Source organism: Apaloderma vittatum, unplaced genomic scaffold, assembly GCF_000703405.1.
Source record: "Apaloderma vittatum isolate BGI_N311 unplaced genomic scaffold, ASM70340v1 scaffold15918, whole genome shotgun sequence".
In the NCBI taxonomy this organism is placed as follows: Eukaryota; Metazoa; Chordata; class Aves; order Trogoniformes; family Trogonidae; genus Apaloderma; species Apaloderma vittatum.
Window position 1 is genome coordinate 17,160 of NW_009730355.1, and position 17,654 is coordinate 34,813.

Below are 17,654 nucleotides of genomic sequence, written 5' to 3' on the forward strand. Positions count from 1 at the left end.
CTGCCAGACGACAAACGAGACGAACAACCAACTGGTTCCTAACTCCAAAAAAAGCAACGCCGGCGCCCCGACACCTCCCGCAGGCGCAGAAGGAGCTCCTTAATCCTTCTGCCCTCTGCTCGCCATCAGCAGAGACACACGCGTCGGAACGACAGAGAAGGCGAGGTGAGTCTTGGTCAGCCTTGGGGAAAACGGGGCGAGGAGGAGGGGGTGGAGGAGATGGGGCAGGGGGACGAGGACTTGGGGGTCAGCGCGGGGAGGGGGAGTCTCATTTACCTATGCAGGCGGGGAGCAGAGAGCATTTTAATATTTGGCTAGTGACAAAATAAATTCCAAGAAAAAGATTTAACAGACAGACAAATTACAAAGTAGTTTCTGTTCCCTTGCTCCTCCAGAAATAACCATTGTCTTCAGGCTCAAGTTCTATTCTAATTTGAGGCACAACTTTTACTGGAGTTCGTGGAGGGCTGCAAAGGAAAAGAAAGACAAGGTAAGAGCGGGGACTACCTCCGGGCTTCTCAGCGCACCCTGCCGTGCTCAGGACTTCTGCTAGCACAGCTCTGCAGGGGGCCAAGCCTGAAATAAAGTCACCGGCGACATCTCACAAAGGAAACCCAGCAATTTACAAACAGAACAGAGAGGGGCAACCAGCATAAACTGGGGAAACTGCAGATCCTGGGACTTACTGGGACACGCTGGGAACGGAATAAACGCTCGACTCCCAGTATCAGTTCCTCGCCTCACCTCCTACAACACAGCTTTCCCAAAGTGCCAGCATACAGGGACCAAGTAAATAACCTTGGCAGGCAGTGCTGATACGCAGCTGGTCTTAAGATAAGGCCCATACATCCCGTAGGGTAATTTTAATGAGCTGGTCTGAGCACTGCTCATGTCAGGAGGTAAAACCATCCATTTCAGGGACTGAGGAGCTCCAAGCACCCAGTACTCATGGCTCACACCGAGCTGTGGGAACACGCAGGGAACTGCCTCAGAAACAGTCTGATAGTAGCCACTGAGATTAATTTCACACACCTTGTATCTACACTCCCAGGAGTTAGTTCTTTGACACTTCAGAGGACTGTTGCTGCCTTGGTCCAAATTTGAGCCCTGGTGCTGGGAGGTTCAAGGGGCTGAGCTTTGAGGAAATGTTACTTAACTCTTCCTTGCTGCAATTTAAGGTTATTATTTACTCTATTTTCCAGCATGGACACAAGAAAAAGGATTAATTCCTCTTTGCAATATCACATTACATGACTGAAGGGAAACGTGACAGCACATTTCTCCGACTGCCTGTCTCTCTTTTTTTGTAGGAAATCAATTTGGGATGGTGCAAACCTCTGGAGGGAATGTTCTCAAAGAGTTTTCTATAAGGGTACCAGAAACTTTGCCTTGTTGACTTTGGGTATACTGAGGGGTAGCCGAGATGCTTTTGAGGAATCATTACCAAGTGCGTTTTTTGGGGTGCTTACCTTGGCATGGCGTGTGACTGAAGGAAAGGAATCGTATCAGCACGACGTATGGCGTTCAAGGAATGTTGGTGATTTTTCTCCTGTTGGGAAGAAAAGTCTTGTTTGTCATTGCCTGCAGCACCCACGGCTTCTCAAGCCCAGCCTCAGTTTCGCCAGCGTACTCTCGCCTATTTTGCAAAGCGTTCTTACTGCTCACTTGCCTGCCAGATGAATTTAACAGCTTGGCAATAAAAATACTCCTCTTTCTCCTCCAAGATACAACTCCTTGAACTCCCAGCCCGAACAAGAGACTCATTTCCCAAAATTTTACTACCTTTGGGGCATGACACTTAACCTTTTAGCTACACCTCTTTAGCTACCCTGTTCTCCTCGCTGTCTCACCCAACCTCCTCTCCAGAAAATAGATAGCTTGTTGCCTGTCAAGGCTTTCTTTTCCTGACCCAGCCTGGGGAAGTGTTACCCTTGGTTAATAATGATCCTAGTCTTGCTGCTAGCGCTGAAGGAAAGTTAAATGTCTGTAGCATTATCAGCCAGATACTTTGGTTTGCATAGCACCCTCACATTCAAGGACAAAACCACAGCGTTGCTGGATTCTGGCTACTTTTTCTAGTCCAAGGACCTGATTATTATTATTTATTTTTGGTTGGCATTGTTTCTAATAAAAAACCCAGTCAATCAATCACAGGATGATAAAAATGTCCAAATAGGTGAATCGACTACTGCTTGGCTCACCCCGTGGTGTCTCAAAGGGCGTTCCAACAAACAGGTCTGCGGCTGAATTAACTTCTCCTTAACTATTTCATCTTGAAGCTGTTGAAAACAGCACATCGGATCACAAAATCCCATGTATCAACATGTAGGATGCAATTTGTTTTTAGCACATGAAGGTATTTCAGGGACAAATGAGGAGGTGGTGCCTCTTGTTTTGCTTATCAGCAAAACACTGAGAATATCTAAATACTCTTCCTCTTTGGCTCTGTTTTATAACACCAATCCCTAAGTGTTCCGGTATCTGGAAAACACAGAGCAACGCTGGGGATTGCCTAAGGTATCTAAATGTCTCCAAAAGGCAAGGACTTAGGTGCCAGCTCTTAAACTCAAATGACAGTTTAGGGATCTAAAGATCTGTGGGTTTAGGTCCTACTCCTAGAAACCACCAGCCTTGGAGCCATCCTAATTTCTTACTATCGTTAATATTTCTCCTATCTTGCCTGACAGCATAAGAGTGTATTTCTCTCCAGATGGCACCCATCGCTCAGAGAACTAAACTTCAGAAAGTCAATGCAAAAAGCTAAGGTCAGTTGTTATACCCCGCTCCTCACTTAACAGACAATAACATGAAGAGTGAAAATGACTGAAAATGAAGATCATCATAATCAAGTGCGGATATTAATGCAAGAAATTAAAAAGAAACAGCACAGCACAAAAGCAAATCACCTAAGAAGGGAATAAGTTAATGGTCAACTGATCACTGCCGTGTCAGTTTAATGCCCAGTGCAGATCAAGGATAAGCTTAATTACTCTTTTAAGCGCTGTTTTTTGCAGCTGCTTGGCACCTCAGGAAACAAAGAGTAATGGGACAGCGATGTGTTTTAGACCTGCTGCAAATCCAGAACACTAGGCTCGGAGGAAAAAAGGAAATCAAACCATCAGTGGAATAAACACAAAACGGGAAAGGTGAGAAAAGAGAAGAGGAAAGAGGGAGAGGCCAGGAGACCTGTTAGTAGCTGGATAGAAGTGCTTAAGCTGGAGGCACCAGAAGGAACAACAAGTTTATAACGAGCAAAGTAAAAACACTCACAAAATCTGTCATATATCAGAGGCCTGGAAATTAAAAGAAGAGAGAAAAAGAAAAAAGAAGAACAAGAGAAAGAAAAAGTACTTCTCAAGTGATAGGAAAGCTTTGGGGTTTTTTAATTAGAAAAGAAAAAAAAACACTCTAAATATCTATATATTTTGTACTGCAAGTCAGAGTCAAGCAGGCATGCAAGAGGTTAGTTCTACTCACTGTCAGCAGGTTTGCTATCACTTAGGAAAGGTTCCTGCTCCATGATGTCCATTGGTATTTTAATACTTGGGACTTTTTCTGAGTAGGGGCAGTCGGACTGTGAAAGAAATGTGTAAAAAGTCTTAGAATATTTTCATTGCTCTCTCTCGTATCGTCTCCCACAAATTAAAATTATCCTCCATATAGCTTCTGTAGGAACGAGGGAAAGAAAAGAAGAAAAAACAAAAGTAAAAGCATCGTCCAGCTTAGCTGCCTGCTGGTTTCCACCGGCTCCCCACTGCACCCCACTGCCCCTCTGCTTTCACACTATGGAAGTAAAACGGATTGAAAGAGGAGCCTCGAGGAATTGTTGTTTTCCCTTTTCCCCACCTCACCCGCTCCTTTGCCACCAGCTTCTGACACACCATCCAATTCAGCCAGAAGTCAGCTGCATGAAATACAGATGGAAAACACGTTCGTAGGCAGAAATAGCTGGGTCCTGGCTTTGGTGAAAGCTCGACACAATGTGCTGTCCCGCTGAGATTTCTCTCATACCCCTTATTTCTACCCAACTGCTCCACGAGGAGGAAGACCAGACACTCTGTGGCAGAGGCTCCCTAAGCTGGACAGTCCCAGATCCCACGGTTGGGTACCAGCAGGATTTACATGGTGGAAGGTACTTGGAATCACTTTGTTTTTTTTAAAATCCAAGTAACTTCTCGTAATGAAGTAGCAAAATGTTTCCTCAGGAATATTTTTATGAGGCTGAAGGATAAGCCTGGTAATCAAGCAACCTCAGTCAAACCAGTAACACCGAGTGCTATTTGGTACCACATAAGGATGAGGTGGCAGAAAAGCATTGGGGCAAATAAAATGACCCCAAAACTCCTTGCCTGTCAAGGGCCAATATGTATGTAGAGCTTAAGAGCTGGGTAACATATCACCATTTCAGGGCTAATAACTAAATGTCAGAGGTCTGTGCAACAGCAAAGCTGATGCTCAGGCTCTGCTTTAAACTTCACCTTCTAAAACGAAGAGAAGGATCTGCACTTGACAAAAATGCACCAAAAGTGAGCAGAGACCCGTATAGAAAACTTCTGACTCTGAAACTAAATATACTAGCCCGAGATGTTATACAACCACGTTGCCCTTTCTTGGGTCATGCGTTTTTTGAGACAAAACTGCGAGACAAAATCAAGGTGCCTGAGTTTTCAGTAGGCAAACACAGCGATTGGTTGCACTACTTCATACTTTGTAAAGCCAAGCTGGTGGGAAAAAGTGCTAAGATCACTGAAAATGGTTCTTTGCAGCTTCTTTTTCGCTGCCCCTGACTGCAAACTCCCAAGCGAGAACATTAGGTGAGCCCTGACTAGTGCCGAGAGCAGTGTGCACCAACACCAGGTTTTGCTGGGCTCATTTATCTAACACCACACGCGTTAGCAACGCCCAGGAAGCCTCTTAGCCGAGCTCTGACAGGTGTATTGTCTGCCAAATCCCACAGGATTGACTTTGCAGGGGCGTATTTCTGGAAGGGAAAGGGTGAAAAATAATCAAACCAACAATGTCAAGTGCGTTTCATTCAGGGAGCTGGTAAAAGCAAGTGCTGAAAAAAAAACAAACCCCAACAAACCCAAGAAGAGTTAAGAACCAGCATTTTGCATGAATTCTCTTACCCATTAAAACAGTTACTGTACCTGATACTCATGAAAAGCCTGAGAAGAGAGGAGATAGCTTAAAAAATACTGGAGATACGGAAGCCGTGCCTCAGGATACAATGCTGCTGGATTCAAATCAGTCAAGAGGAGGGGATGGAGTCAAACCTTTGCTCACTACAGGCGTTCGCTCCCATTTCGGTTTGCACAAAGTGACCAGCCGAAGGAAACCCTCAGCCTCCCAGGAACTAGAAGAACGATGGGGAAGGGGAGCTCGCTGTCTGAAATAAGAGCCAATCTTCCCAGCGGGGATTCGGTTTGGTGTAACACGGTGTGGATCCAGGCTGCCTCCTACAACGCTGCAACCTCACTGAAGAAATTCCTATTTTTTTTTTGTATCTTGCAGTGTACACGCTCTACTTGGGCTTTACAGAAAGTACTTTGCATATTTTCTCATCAGAACAGCCTGACTTTGTTGCCTCTAACACAGACCTACAGAGGTGTTACATAGCTCTCACATAAAGGATTAACAAGTGCTATATAACACTTCAGTATAAATTTATAGGATTTGAGTTGATGCTAGACCTGGGTAGGAGAATTTTAAAGGCACAGGGATTACATGTTCTCGTATCATATATACAGTACAAAATAGAACGGTCTAAGGCACATGGATCTGGTTTAGTCAGGTCATTGCTTAGTAATGGCATAGGCAGCTATATTTCACTATTTTAGGGCGTGTTGCAACCTGAGGTAGGACCAAAGAGTACACTGCCAAAGGGCAGGTGTGCTTTGAAAATATTGAGGTCGGTAGTATCAGCAACAGAAAGCAGCCTTTCCTGCAATACGACAAGTCACAGCTTTTTGTGCTTTTCAAAAGAGTAATTAAAAAATATCCAAAAAAAAAAAAGAACCGGAATATATTCAGAAGTAACAGAGCTGCTGGCGAAAACCATTCTCCTCCTAAAATGTAAAAGACAATGACGGGGAGAGAGGCAGAGGAGGAAGAGATGAATGATGCAGGGTGATGAAAGGCATCCTAGGAAAGGGCATGACATCTCAGCAGGTATCTAGGGGTCTGGTGGACAGCATGATTTCACTCTTGGCAATGCAAGTACCACCTACCGCAGGCTGGTGACTTCTGGAAAAGTGAAGGCAGTGTAGAAAAGAAGTTTTCGTTGGGGCCCATTTGCTGCAGCAGCAAAAGATAGAGCTGCTTGGCTTCATGAGAGGCTGGGAAACCCCCAGCCCCAGAGCTGGGGAGGGGCATGGACCACCCCCACGATTAACTAGCTAGAAATGAGTAATTTGACACGAGCAGAAAGCTCCTTACATCATCATTGTCACTGTCCATACTGCCCTTCTTCTTTTTCTTTTTCTTCTCGTCCTCTTTCTTTTTCTTGTCCTTTTCTGGAATGACGTCATCAAGAAAGCTTAAGTCATGCTGGGAGAAGAGGTAGTCCATGGCTTTTCTGACTGCTACGAGTGCCAGGATCTGAAAAGGCAGAGAGGGACTTCTCAGTCACATTTTACCTTTAATTAGCAACACTCTGGGCATTCCTCTTGATGTTGCTTCTAAATTCCACACGCTTTAATTCTGGTTGGAAATGAACGTGGAAAGAACAAGGTGAACACCTGGGATATCTCGTATCACCTTGGAAGTCTGAACTGTGGCTGCTTCACGTCAGAATAAACAGATCACCGCCAGATGCCTACACCAGGATCACAGGTCCGCTTTACCAAAGGGTACACGGACAGATCGAAAGCTTGACTTGGCTGCTAAAAGATGTAACCTGCTCCTGACAACTGAAGACTGCCTTGAAGATGAAGAGTTTGTTCCGAGATCAACGGCACAAACAATTCCTAGGAAAGAATCTCGAGCTTTGACTTGCCTAACTTAGGACGTGATTACAGAAGTGAGAAATTACTCAGGGGCTGGAAAGATGCCAGGTAGATACCCGTGATTATCCCATTATGAATTACTTCTGTATTAAAAGTGCTTTTCTTTCAAATAAACAAAGGTCTGGCTACAGGCCGGGTCTTCACAAATTGGAAGTTCATAGCCTTTTTGTTCACGAGTGCAAATAATCGAGGTTTTGTTAACGGATCCATCTACATCTAAGCTGTGACCGCTCCTTCACTGAGTTTGCACCATTCCAACAAACTTCTTCACTTGGATTCTATCATGGGCAAAGAGAAAGCGTGTCCAGATTTTAGATTCAGCTTTCAACAGAAGACCAACACGACCACGAAAATGCAATTTAACGGTGTGCCAGTGGAACTGCTGATTTTTAATGCCTTTATATCTGAGCATGTGTCCCAGCATGAACATTTGGAGGATTTCTTAATCTGCATCATCTTGTCTCTCCTCATGTCACCGGCAACAGAGGACTAACACTTGTCCTTGTTCTGTTTTCTGCTTTCCCTCCTTCTCTCCCTTAAATAAGCACTGCGGTTCATAACTGCACCCACAACTGAAATTTTCCTTTTCCGTAAACCTGAAACTGGGTGACACCAGGCCCAGATTTCTTAAAGGAGTTTTGTAAAGCTTAGACTTTGCAGCAGTCTGACTCATCTTTAAGCCAGAGAGACCAGACCTGGCAGAATCTCTGGGCGTGGAGCTCTGGTCCCATTGGATCCAGGTTCGATCCATTTGGCCTTACGGCCACCTTCCTCCCAATTGTCCCGGCTGAGGTACGGATCAGGCACAGAGGTGGACACGGATCTACTCCGTCCTCCCTCATTTAGGATCCACGGTCACAGGCTGTAGCCTTCAGCAGGGCCTGTTGTGATAGGACAAGGACTAGTGGTTTTAAACTAAAAGACAGTAGATTTAGACTACGTATAAGGAAGATTTGTTTTTACAAAGAGGGTGGTGAAACACTGGCACAGGTTGTCCAGAGAGGTGGCAGAAGCGCTGTCACTGGAAACATTCAGGCCAGGTTGGACTGGGCTCTGATCCTAATTAAGGATGTCCTTGCCCACTGCATGGGGGCTGAACTCGATGACCTCTAAGAGGTCCCTTCCAACCCAAACCATTTTACGATTCTTAACACTTACACTGAAGAAAAACCAAGCAAACGCCTAATGTTGCCTACAGCTCTAGTAATAATCTAACTGCAGAGAAAGCTGTTTTACTATTGCCCTTCCTCCACGTACAAATACCAACTGACTACTGTCAGGAACAGTTCTTCTGTGGTGAACATTTTCTCTCTCAAAATCCAAAATAAATTTTAGTGTGACTCTCATTATTAGAAAGAAGACATGCATCCTACAAACTCAAGTATCATCCTCCAACCTGAAACACATGAATCATCATTATCATCTTCTTACTCAAGTTCAAGGAAAAAGACAGGATTTTTTTGCTCTTGATCCAGCTAATCCTCTTCCTCCATTTGGAACATCTCTTAGCAGTGACTCTCATTCTCGGTTTTGTCAATTTGTGCTACTTAAAAGCAAGGGAGACACTTTCTGTACAGTAATTAGGGTGGACTAAAAAAAGACAACTATGCACCTCTCACTTTCTAATGCAGCTCAGGAAGAAAACATGGCAAATCTAACCTTGGCAGCAGTAACGGTCAACACTAACTACACCTTTCTGGGAAAAAATTAACTTTCCAGGCTCGTTTCCCTCCAGAGGATTTATGTTAAGGCAGCCACGGCAACACCGATCCCATCAAGTTTTACATCAGTGCCACGCATGGAGGCAGAGCCCCGAGCCAGGGATTTGACAGGCAGAGGTTGGATTTGCCTTGTTTATCGGAGGCTGTGACCACGTGTGGCTGTGAAAGGGAGGGACGTGGAGGACAAGGTCACCTACCATGACAGGGAATATGATAGCAGCCACAGTGGACTTGAGGATCCAGAGGAGGGCCAGGCACACCACCTGCAGGAAGGTGAAGAGATGGACCCTGCGCAGAGGGACGTGCCGCAGGTAGATGAAGTCCGGCTGGTGTTTTAGAGGCATCAAGAGTAGCTTCAGACGATCCATGAACTGAAAGGGAGGAGAAACGGACATTTAAATGAAACCCAGGACACACAAGAGAGACACACACAAAAGGACGCTATGACCTGTGACCTTGAATCAACTCGCTTTCCTTAAAGAAAAGAACCCCAAGAGAAAAGCCAGCAGAGCTCCACTATTCTGACTGACTGGTGCTTAATGCAGAGTGGGCTCAACATGTTCACTCCATTGTCTCAAGTGAAGATTCTAGGTCTACACTATATTTGGCAACTAAACAGACACACGAGCGAAGCATTTCTCCAAGCAAACCCTTGAGGTGCCTTTGAGAAGCAGGACTCTGTGTGCTCTGGTACCAGAGAACAGAAAGGCACCCAACTGAAGAGCTGCTTTTCCGGCAGCGTCCTTTGCCCCGGATGGGAGTTAAACCAAAATTGTGATTTCTCATCAAAGAAAAAAAACCCGTCCTGGATCAGGGGGAAAAACAAGCTGCCTCTTCCCCTGACCACCTGGGCCGAGAAGCAGGGGAAATCCCCTCTGGAACAACCAACCCCAGAGCAGAAGCCATGACAAACCCCCCGTTGTCCCCTGGCCGAAGGCGGGCTGGCTGCCCGCTGCTGGGACCAGAGGGATCCCATGCCCGTGAATGAAAGCTGGGGCTGTTTTAAAGAAAACCCGAGGAAATTCCCATGGCGCTCACGGAACAGGCAGTCTTTTCCCATTAAGAGCACAACTGAGTGCTCAAAAGAAAGGCCACAATTAATGGGGTGCCAGAAAGCACGAAAACCACTTCCAGCTTCCTAGGGACAATTACAGACACCCTGCTGCGAGGAAGGCTCCTTACGGGATACTTCCTCAACCACAAAGAAAGAGACTTGGCTTCGCCTCCCCGACAAACAGCAACTTTCCTCCTCGTAAACACTGGGGAGTAATGTCCAGAAATGATCTCTCCCACGTTTTGTGGGGCCTTTACAAGCATATGCTGCCCCTCAGCATCACCCAGCTGGGGCCAGGGGGAAAACAGACCCGCCTGGGTCTTCACCAAACACCCCTCCCGTTGCTTACAGGGCGCAGATTTGGCTGCCCTCCCGCTGAGCCGAGCGGATCGTTCCCCTTTGGTCCCCACCTCGGGTCAGGCAGCCGCGGCAATGTTTGTAAACAGCTGCTGCGCTCCCCGGGGGCTTCTCGGGAAGGACAGGGAAAGGCAGGAGGGGTGTGGAAGCGGGTTAATGGACGTGGTCTTTGGATCTCAGGAAGCCCTTCCTCATGGAGAGGGTGCTCAGGCACTGGGATGCACTGCCCAGGCAAGTGGTGGAGTCACCGGCCCTGGAGGTGTTGAAGGAAAGGCTGGATGTGGCTCTTAGTGCTGTGGTCTAGTCGTTGCGATGCTGTTAAGAGTCATAGGCTGGATGTGATGATCTCAGAGGTCTTTTCCACGGGGGTCTGCTCCAGGCTGTCAGAGGAACTCACCTGCACACCGTTGAGCGAAGCGACGCCCATGTAGAGGAAGACACCGTAGAGCACAGGCATGGGGATGAACTGTCGGGGAGGAATAGAAGGAGAAACAGAGTGAACAACCTCCCCGGATGCACCGTTAAGACGTGGCAGGGACATTATGCTTCTACTCGAATCACACCTATGTGGGGACAACGCAGCGCAATAAACTGAGCAATCCTTCTGTTGTCTTGTGAGAGTCGCACAAACATTTGGGTGGTGGCTGGAGGGCTCTCCAGCTCTGGGCTCTCCCACTTCACTGGGCCTCTCCAAGAAGCAAAGAGCACAAAGCCTGAGTTAAGTAAAGGAGAGGCATGGGAAAAGTTCTGCGGGAAGCTGGAAACAGCTTTTCACCTCTTGGGTTCTGGTGAGACTGGAAGTAGAAGGTAGAGAAGAAAAAAAGGGCAGCGTGACTGTGTGGTACATCTGGCTCAGTAAGCCACACAAATCCATCCAGAAAAGCTCTTCTCTTGTATCCCACCTCAGCAACGACAGCAGTGTCAATCAGATCTCCGACTGCTCCATCTCTCACTCACATTAACCCATAACAATTCACAAACACAGAAGTGTGAGTTCCTTCACTGCCAGGAACTGTCCTTTCAGGCATCAATTTCTGCTCCCTCGAGCGCTGCCCATTGCTCCATCACTCGTTCTGCCGTCAGGGACGAAGCGAGGAAGGTGCATCCACACCCCAGAACGAGCATCCCTCTCCTCCGACCTGAAGCACGAAGCTCTGAACACCAAAAGCTGACGGGCAGCTGCCAAGGTGGAGGACGAGCTCCTGGACCCCACAACTAATAGCCGGTGTGAAGGGACGCGAGCAGGACCACACACATGGAGCTGAACACGGGCCTTTGTGTGATCGGATGAACCCAAGGAGGACGAGAACGGCTTCGTGAGCCCACTGAACGGCAGCCACGGCCTGGCCAACGCTCGCAGGCCAGCACCACTGCGCAGAAGTGTCTCTCTTCCAACCTTTGTGCCTAACTCAAGACAGAGGCAAATTAACACAGCAATTTTTCAGTATTTTGACGTCTTCCCTGACAAATTATTTGTTATTTAGTGAGTCTGTGGCAGTGCCTTGACCCTCAGCGCATGCACGTCACTTGGGGCGCGTGAGCACCGAAGTCACCAGGCCATGTGCCACCCAGAACTGAAGCTTCCCTGAGTCTCATTCCCTATCACCTCCTGGTTGCTAATTTGCCCTTCCATTGGATTTGCTTCCTCAGGGGAGCTGCGTTGATATTCTGCATTGAAAGCCTAACGTCATTTTTTTCAGCAGCCTGAGCTTGCCATCACCCCGTGCTGTCACGGGAAGGGATGGGGAGCCAGTGTGTGGCTCACAGAGTTGTGCGTGTCCAAGGGATTCAAAGCCCTCACCAGATCTGAGGGATCTGACGAGACGTGGTAATATCTCCTCCGGCAAGTTGAGTAGGAGGCTTTCAGAGTTTAGCACTCCAGTTCATCTAAATTGCTCTCCTTCTCCCCTCCCTTCTATGTCTTCATTTCTTTATTTCAAAAAAATGTCCAAATATTATTTCACCATTCCGCGATAATTAATCCTGTAAATCATCCCTAGGTCTAAGTCCAGCACATTACCCTGCAGAGCAGCAAATGGTGCTTTCATTTTGGAAGACTTCATTTTGGCAAAGTATTCCCTAACTCTGGGGTTGCTGGCTTAGGCACTCTGAGCAAACCTGCTGCTAGCCAACAGAATTAAAAATGTATTTATAGGAAAGTGCCTGTCATTCTCCTCGCAGGGCCCAGGATGTTTCTGTGGAGATCTGCCATAACTGAGCAGAAACATCGGTGACATTCAAAACCAGCAGAAACGCTGCAAAACCCGCAAAAAAAAACAAAGATGAGATTATTCTGCGGATTGCCTCTTTTATTGAATTTGGGATCGTTAGTGTTCAATTTGCTGCTGGCATGAGAAGACTTAAATGTTCTGCAAATGCATTTAGCAAAGCAGCTCTTTCGAGCAGGAGACCCTGCCACCGGAGTTTGTTAAAGGTCCTGAAACCCTGCCAGGGACTTCTTGCTGGCACGTGGGAGAGGAGCGTGCTGATTTATCCTCAGGCGTCCTCCCGAGAGGATCTTCCCCATACGCGTTCTTAGGGGAAGCACAGGCAAATAATGGATGAATGAGGCAATAACAGGGGAAATAATAGACCCCAGCGGAACAGGGGAAGAGAGATCTTGCAGGGAAAGGTCACATGAGCTAACAAATAGAATTAATACAATCAGGCATTAAATTAAAGGCATGAAAATGCCTGTTTGTGCAGAGGAGGAAGCTGTTACCAATACACAAAAATTTGCTAGCTGTAAAAACAACGCCAGAAATCAAGACTAGGCACATGCTGACTTTGTAAAGCCACTTTCTCCACTTAACACGCAGGCGACATCATTGCTCTCTGCCTGCCTCCTCCCCTTCAGCCTCATATCCACCTGTGCCTCTTGGCCCCACTGCCTTCCAACCTCCTCACAACCAAAAACTCATTTGCTTTCTCCAGAAACGCTCCTCCAGACACTACTCTGCTCTGACACAGAGTTTCAATGCACGGTGAAGCTGTTCCAGCACTTATGCTACTGTTTTGATGTCTTCAGCTTGTACCATTGGTCTGCAATTCCACAAAGAAGGACTTTGCAGCTTAGATCTCCTGTGGTACAGTATTCCTGCGCTTGGCACCCCTTAAAACACCATTCCCAGAGAAGGCAGTGTCCTCCACAAGACACAAATAAGCAGGTTTTCCAATTTCATTCTACAACCTGATGATCCGCTAAGGATGTGTGTCTCTGCAGCTACGTGCCAATGAATTTGAGGTCTTAGAAAATAGCTACCTGCCTACATTAAAGGGTACATCAGCAGCACATCTGCCCAGAGCCTTGGCTAAACTCACAAGGAAAAAAAAAATTAGGAGGTTAAGAAATCATATTTAACTGCACTGCTTCCTCCAGAAACATGTTTTCCATCCTGCTGACGCTTCTGAGCGATAAATGATGTGTTATTTTAGGAGGATGTGTCCTAAAAGAGTGAAAATCTGAATGATGTGCTGGCTTTTTGAAAAAAGCCAGACAAGCTGGAGGAGCCTCGCTCTGCTGAGGTGTGTGCCTTGTCAGGGCTCAGCTCTGCTATGGCAGTGGCAACGGTCCCCAAGATTTTTGGCTGAAACTGTACCCAAGGACTAACACCGCGTCAGGAGGCTCTGCTCAATACCACCAGTTCTGCACATTCATCAAAAAAATCCTCCTCGTAGTGGGTTTATAAGTAAGCACCAAATGGAGATTTTCTTCAGGTGTACGTGTTATGATTTGTGCACACTCAAATAAAGGCAAATGTCCTTTTAAAACTACATGTCCATCTGTTAACCCGTGTCTTCCACACAGTGAGGCTACGGCACTGCCAACCGCACCTTCCATCATGCCACCAGTGGCTTCTCAAGCTTTATTCACACTACATTGTCCATAAAACACAAGCACTGCAGAAGTATAAGAGTGCAAACCAAAAAAATAACCCTTAACTTTATGTAAACCTGGAAGAAAAATCTTAAAAACAATAAAATCACAGACCCCAAGACCACCAGCCCTGAACTTCGTTGTTAATACTATCTAGCTCGCTACAACCACGTTATCTTTCCCTCCCAACAGGTTTGTAGTTAAGCTTCCAGAAAACTGCAAAACTGCATCACTAGTAATTGTCGCAAATAACTCCTTTTTCACACTTTGATGACGAGCTTTAATAGTAGCATAAAACCAGCCTGACAGTTCCCGCAGCTCTACTTTGGCTGTGTGAGCAGAAGGAAGGAGAGAAGACGATGCCCTTACCTTCAGGATGGGAGCCATAAAGACAGACACACCGGTCAGAATGAAAACGATGACCCCAGTGACTCTCTGCTCCCTGAAACAAAATCACTGGGTGAGCAGGATGGCTTCAGCTTTCACTCTGGTTTCACTCCTTCTCAGAGTACTCAAAACCAACATAAAGCCCGGTAACTCAGGCTTTGGACCTTTAAAGGTCTCTTCCGTCCTGAAACAAACGTTCTGTTTTATTTAACTCATTTCTGCAGCCACATTTTTCAAAGCAGACTGGCGATTAGAAGCCAACGGCATCCAGCAGGTACCTCGATCCTGACCAAGCCTCATACAGCTCTTTTTCCAAGCACCAGATCCGTTTAGGCACGCTGCCTTAGCTCCGCTGTTTGTGGATCAACAGAGCACTGCTACTGAGTACAGCCTGTGTTTACACGTTAAACATTGGAAACCGTTAACTAGCAATCCAAATTCCCCGCACGGTAGTATTTATAGCATGTAAATAGGTAATAAATCACTAGCTCTCCACTCTCAGATTAGTACATTTTGAGTCCTGGTCATAGTACTCCAGCAGTTGGACATTCGTAGGGCGCAGAACACGTGTCTTCATCAGAACTCACCGCCGCTCTCTACGTCCGAAAATACTTTTGCCCATAATATTCCAGAGCACTTCAAGCCAGGCCATTAAATTTCTATTTAGTCGCCTGAACAAGTGGCCTGATTTCCACAAGTGCTCCTATTGAAAGCACTTCAGACCACTTAATCAGGGCAACTAAATACAGAAAAAATTGCTTGATTAAGGAGAGCTGACTGCTCTGTGCATGACAGGTTTACATTTTTTACCATCACGTTTCTTAATGAACGCCTGTCTAATTTTCAGGATAAAGAAATCTGCAGTAAATTTATCTCTTTTCTTAAACACTGGAAAACTGTGTTTGGCCTTTCTGATCTGGCCAAATAATCTTTTGAGGAGTTACAGGGGGATTTGTCCAAGGAATTCTCAGAGACCTGCGCTGCTAAATCTCAGCCTCATTTGGAAATAGAAGGAAAGCAGCATGAAATTCTTCATGACAACTTTGCCGTGCCTCAGGGGCACTAGAGGACACTTTGTAAAGCTTTGTGTATTTTGGGGTGACTTCAACACGTGCGCCCAAAGCAGCCTGAGAAATGGTCTCGGCTCTGGTGTGAAGTTTCCTCCTTTTCCTTTCCTCCTATGTGTTTGCACAGGCTCTCTCTTGTCTACAGGCACGCACGCAGTACAAGTTTTCTTCCTTTTCAAGAAAGAGTATTTGCTAAAGGGCTACGCCAGATAAACTCCTACCTGGATATATCCTCTGCGGCCAAAAAAAAAAGCAGCTGAAAGGAAGCACAGCTGATCTGTGGATTTACAGCAAATCTAACAGCTATTCCCCCCGAACCTCTGCACGTGTGCTGCTCGAAGCAAGACCATTTATAGTATAAACTCATCTCTGCAGGTAAACAATGCAATAACAGCCTTTCTGGTTTGACATACCTCACTCCCAAAAACTTGGGCTGTTCTCCCGGGGCTGAAGTTTCCGTCTCCATCTTCAAGCTGTCAATATGAGCAATGGAGATGACGGTAGCAGCAACATACCAGGGCAGACCCATGAAGGAGCACACGATCATCAGAATGGCCACCCAGAACAAATCCAGATGATATCCAGCACCTTTCTGTGAAGGGAGACAGATAAGCTTCGGTTTAATTACTCTAAAACAGCTCCAGAAGGGCCAGGGCTCTGGCCTGGGGGCAGAGTTACACCAAGGCAGCAGCATTTCCTTCTACAGCATCTTTTGGTCAACAGAAATTGTCATAAGAAATTGCAGGGTGGTAAAATACGTCTCAGTGCAATGACTTCCCAAAGGCTACCGGAATGCGATGTTACAGAAATATGGTGCCTGCCTAAAGGTGATATTTGCCAGGTACCGTCTCAGAGTGAACTCGTACATGTAGGATAGGAAGCAACTGCAGGATCTGACAGTCCGGGCTTCCCAACTGGTGCAAGCCCCACTCGCCGTGCCTGGTGCTGGAGACATCTTAGTGAGCACCCAACCCTACATTTCCTGGGGGAAAGCAACAAAACCAGCTGATGGGCTCATATGCTATCAAGAAAGCTGCCCTCATTCTTCGCTCCTTTTTGAAATCCTCTGACCTTCCGGCTTTTTAAATCCTTTAATGAACCAACACAGGAAATCCAGCAGTCCAAGTGCCAAGAGAAGATGGGAAGAAACATAAGAGCCACCAAAGAAAAGAATCTTGAGAGAAACGCCAGATGTATCTCCAAGGTTTGCCATTTTAAAGAAGATTAACCTTTTTTTAATCCTGTCAATTTGATTTTATTGGAAAGAACAGATGATCCAGACCTGCTTGGTGACCCAGGAGGGAAAGCAACCCAGCTCATCTTGAACAGTCCTCATTGTTTTCCTCCCATGTGCGCTGCTTACCTTGGCTGGCCGGCAGCGCGGGGACCGGCGCTCAGTGACGCCCTGCCAAGACTTCACGGAGGCACTAGCAGAAGCCCCCCTCCCTGTTCTTCTTTTGGCCTATAGCAGATCTTGTGCATGGAGGTGTTTTTTGGTGCAGAGTAGCAGGATCAGACTCGAGAACCACCCACTAAAGAAAAGCACGTGCTCACAACCGTAACAAAAGAAGGAGGAAATTAATTTTTTGTATTAAACGGTACTTTGCTGGAGTGTTTATACTTTGCTACTGATAGCATAACCACGTTCAGTGCCATAATCTGAAGAGATGAGAGGCCTCTTCTTCATGGGGGAAGAACAGCGATTATATTCTTCCAAAGATTAAGAATAAAGTGACCCATCTGCTTAGGTGCAGGAGACAGACCTAAAACTGAGACCATGTCAATGATCAGCCTCCCCTCAAGGAGGATATCGGCACAGGATTGAATATATCTGCCCAGATCCACACAGTAAAATATGTTCTAAGTATATGCTCTTATTTGGTTTTTTTATATCAGCCCCTTAGGACCATCAGCCAGCCCTCACCATTGTGCACAACAAACCCTTCCCCTTCCCTGTTACTCTGAACTTCTCCTCCCATCAGGCTCAGAATCGTCTCAAATCACTTGTCTGAAATCCACAGTGACCATATGAATTGAAACATCTTCTTCTCTTTCAAGTAAAAGCTTCATTCCAGCAGCTCCCAATATAACTGATGAAGTAGCTATCTAAACAACAAACCAGCATTACCTATGTTTTGAGGGAGTCTTTAGTGGGTTAGACCACTTGAAATGCATCCCGTCAGC

General features: G+C 46.4%; 1 protein-coding gene across 1 annotated transcript in view; it reads right to left on the reverse strand.

Moving 5' to 3' along the window:
- Nucleotides 1-3,469: 3,469 nt before the first annotated feature.
- Nucleotides 3,470-17,654, reverse strand: part of SLC4A4 (solute carrier family 4 (sodium bicarbonate cotransporter), member 4) — a gene marked incomplete at its 5' end in the record, with an annotated part of 16,717 nt that continues 2,532 nt past the window's right edge. The window contains 6 exons of the mRNA XM_009874780.1: nt 3,470-3,574; nt 6,439-6,600; nt 8,926-9,099; nt 10,537-10,605; nt 14,386-14,458; nt 15,884-16,062. Of these exons, the coding sequence (XP_009873082.1) occupies nt 3,470-3,574; nt 6,439-6,600; nt 8,926-9,099; nt 10,537-10,605; nt 14,386-14,458; nt 15,884-16,062 (762 nt within the window). The remainder of the gene's footprint in view (nt 3,575-6,438; nt 6,601-8,925; nt 9,100-10,536; nt 10,606-14,385; nt 14,459-15,883; nt 16,063-17,654) is intronic.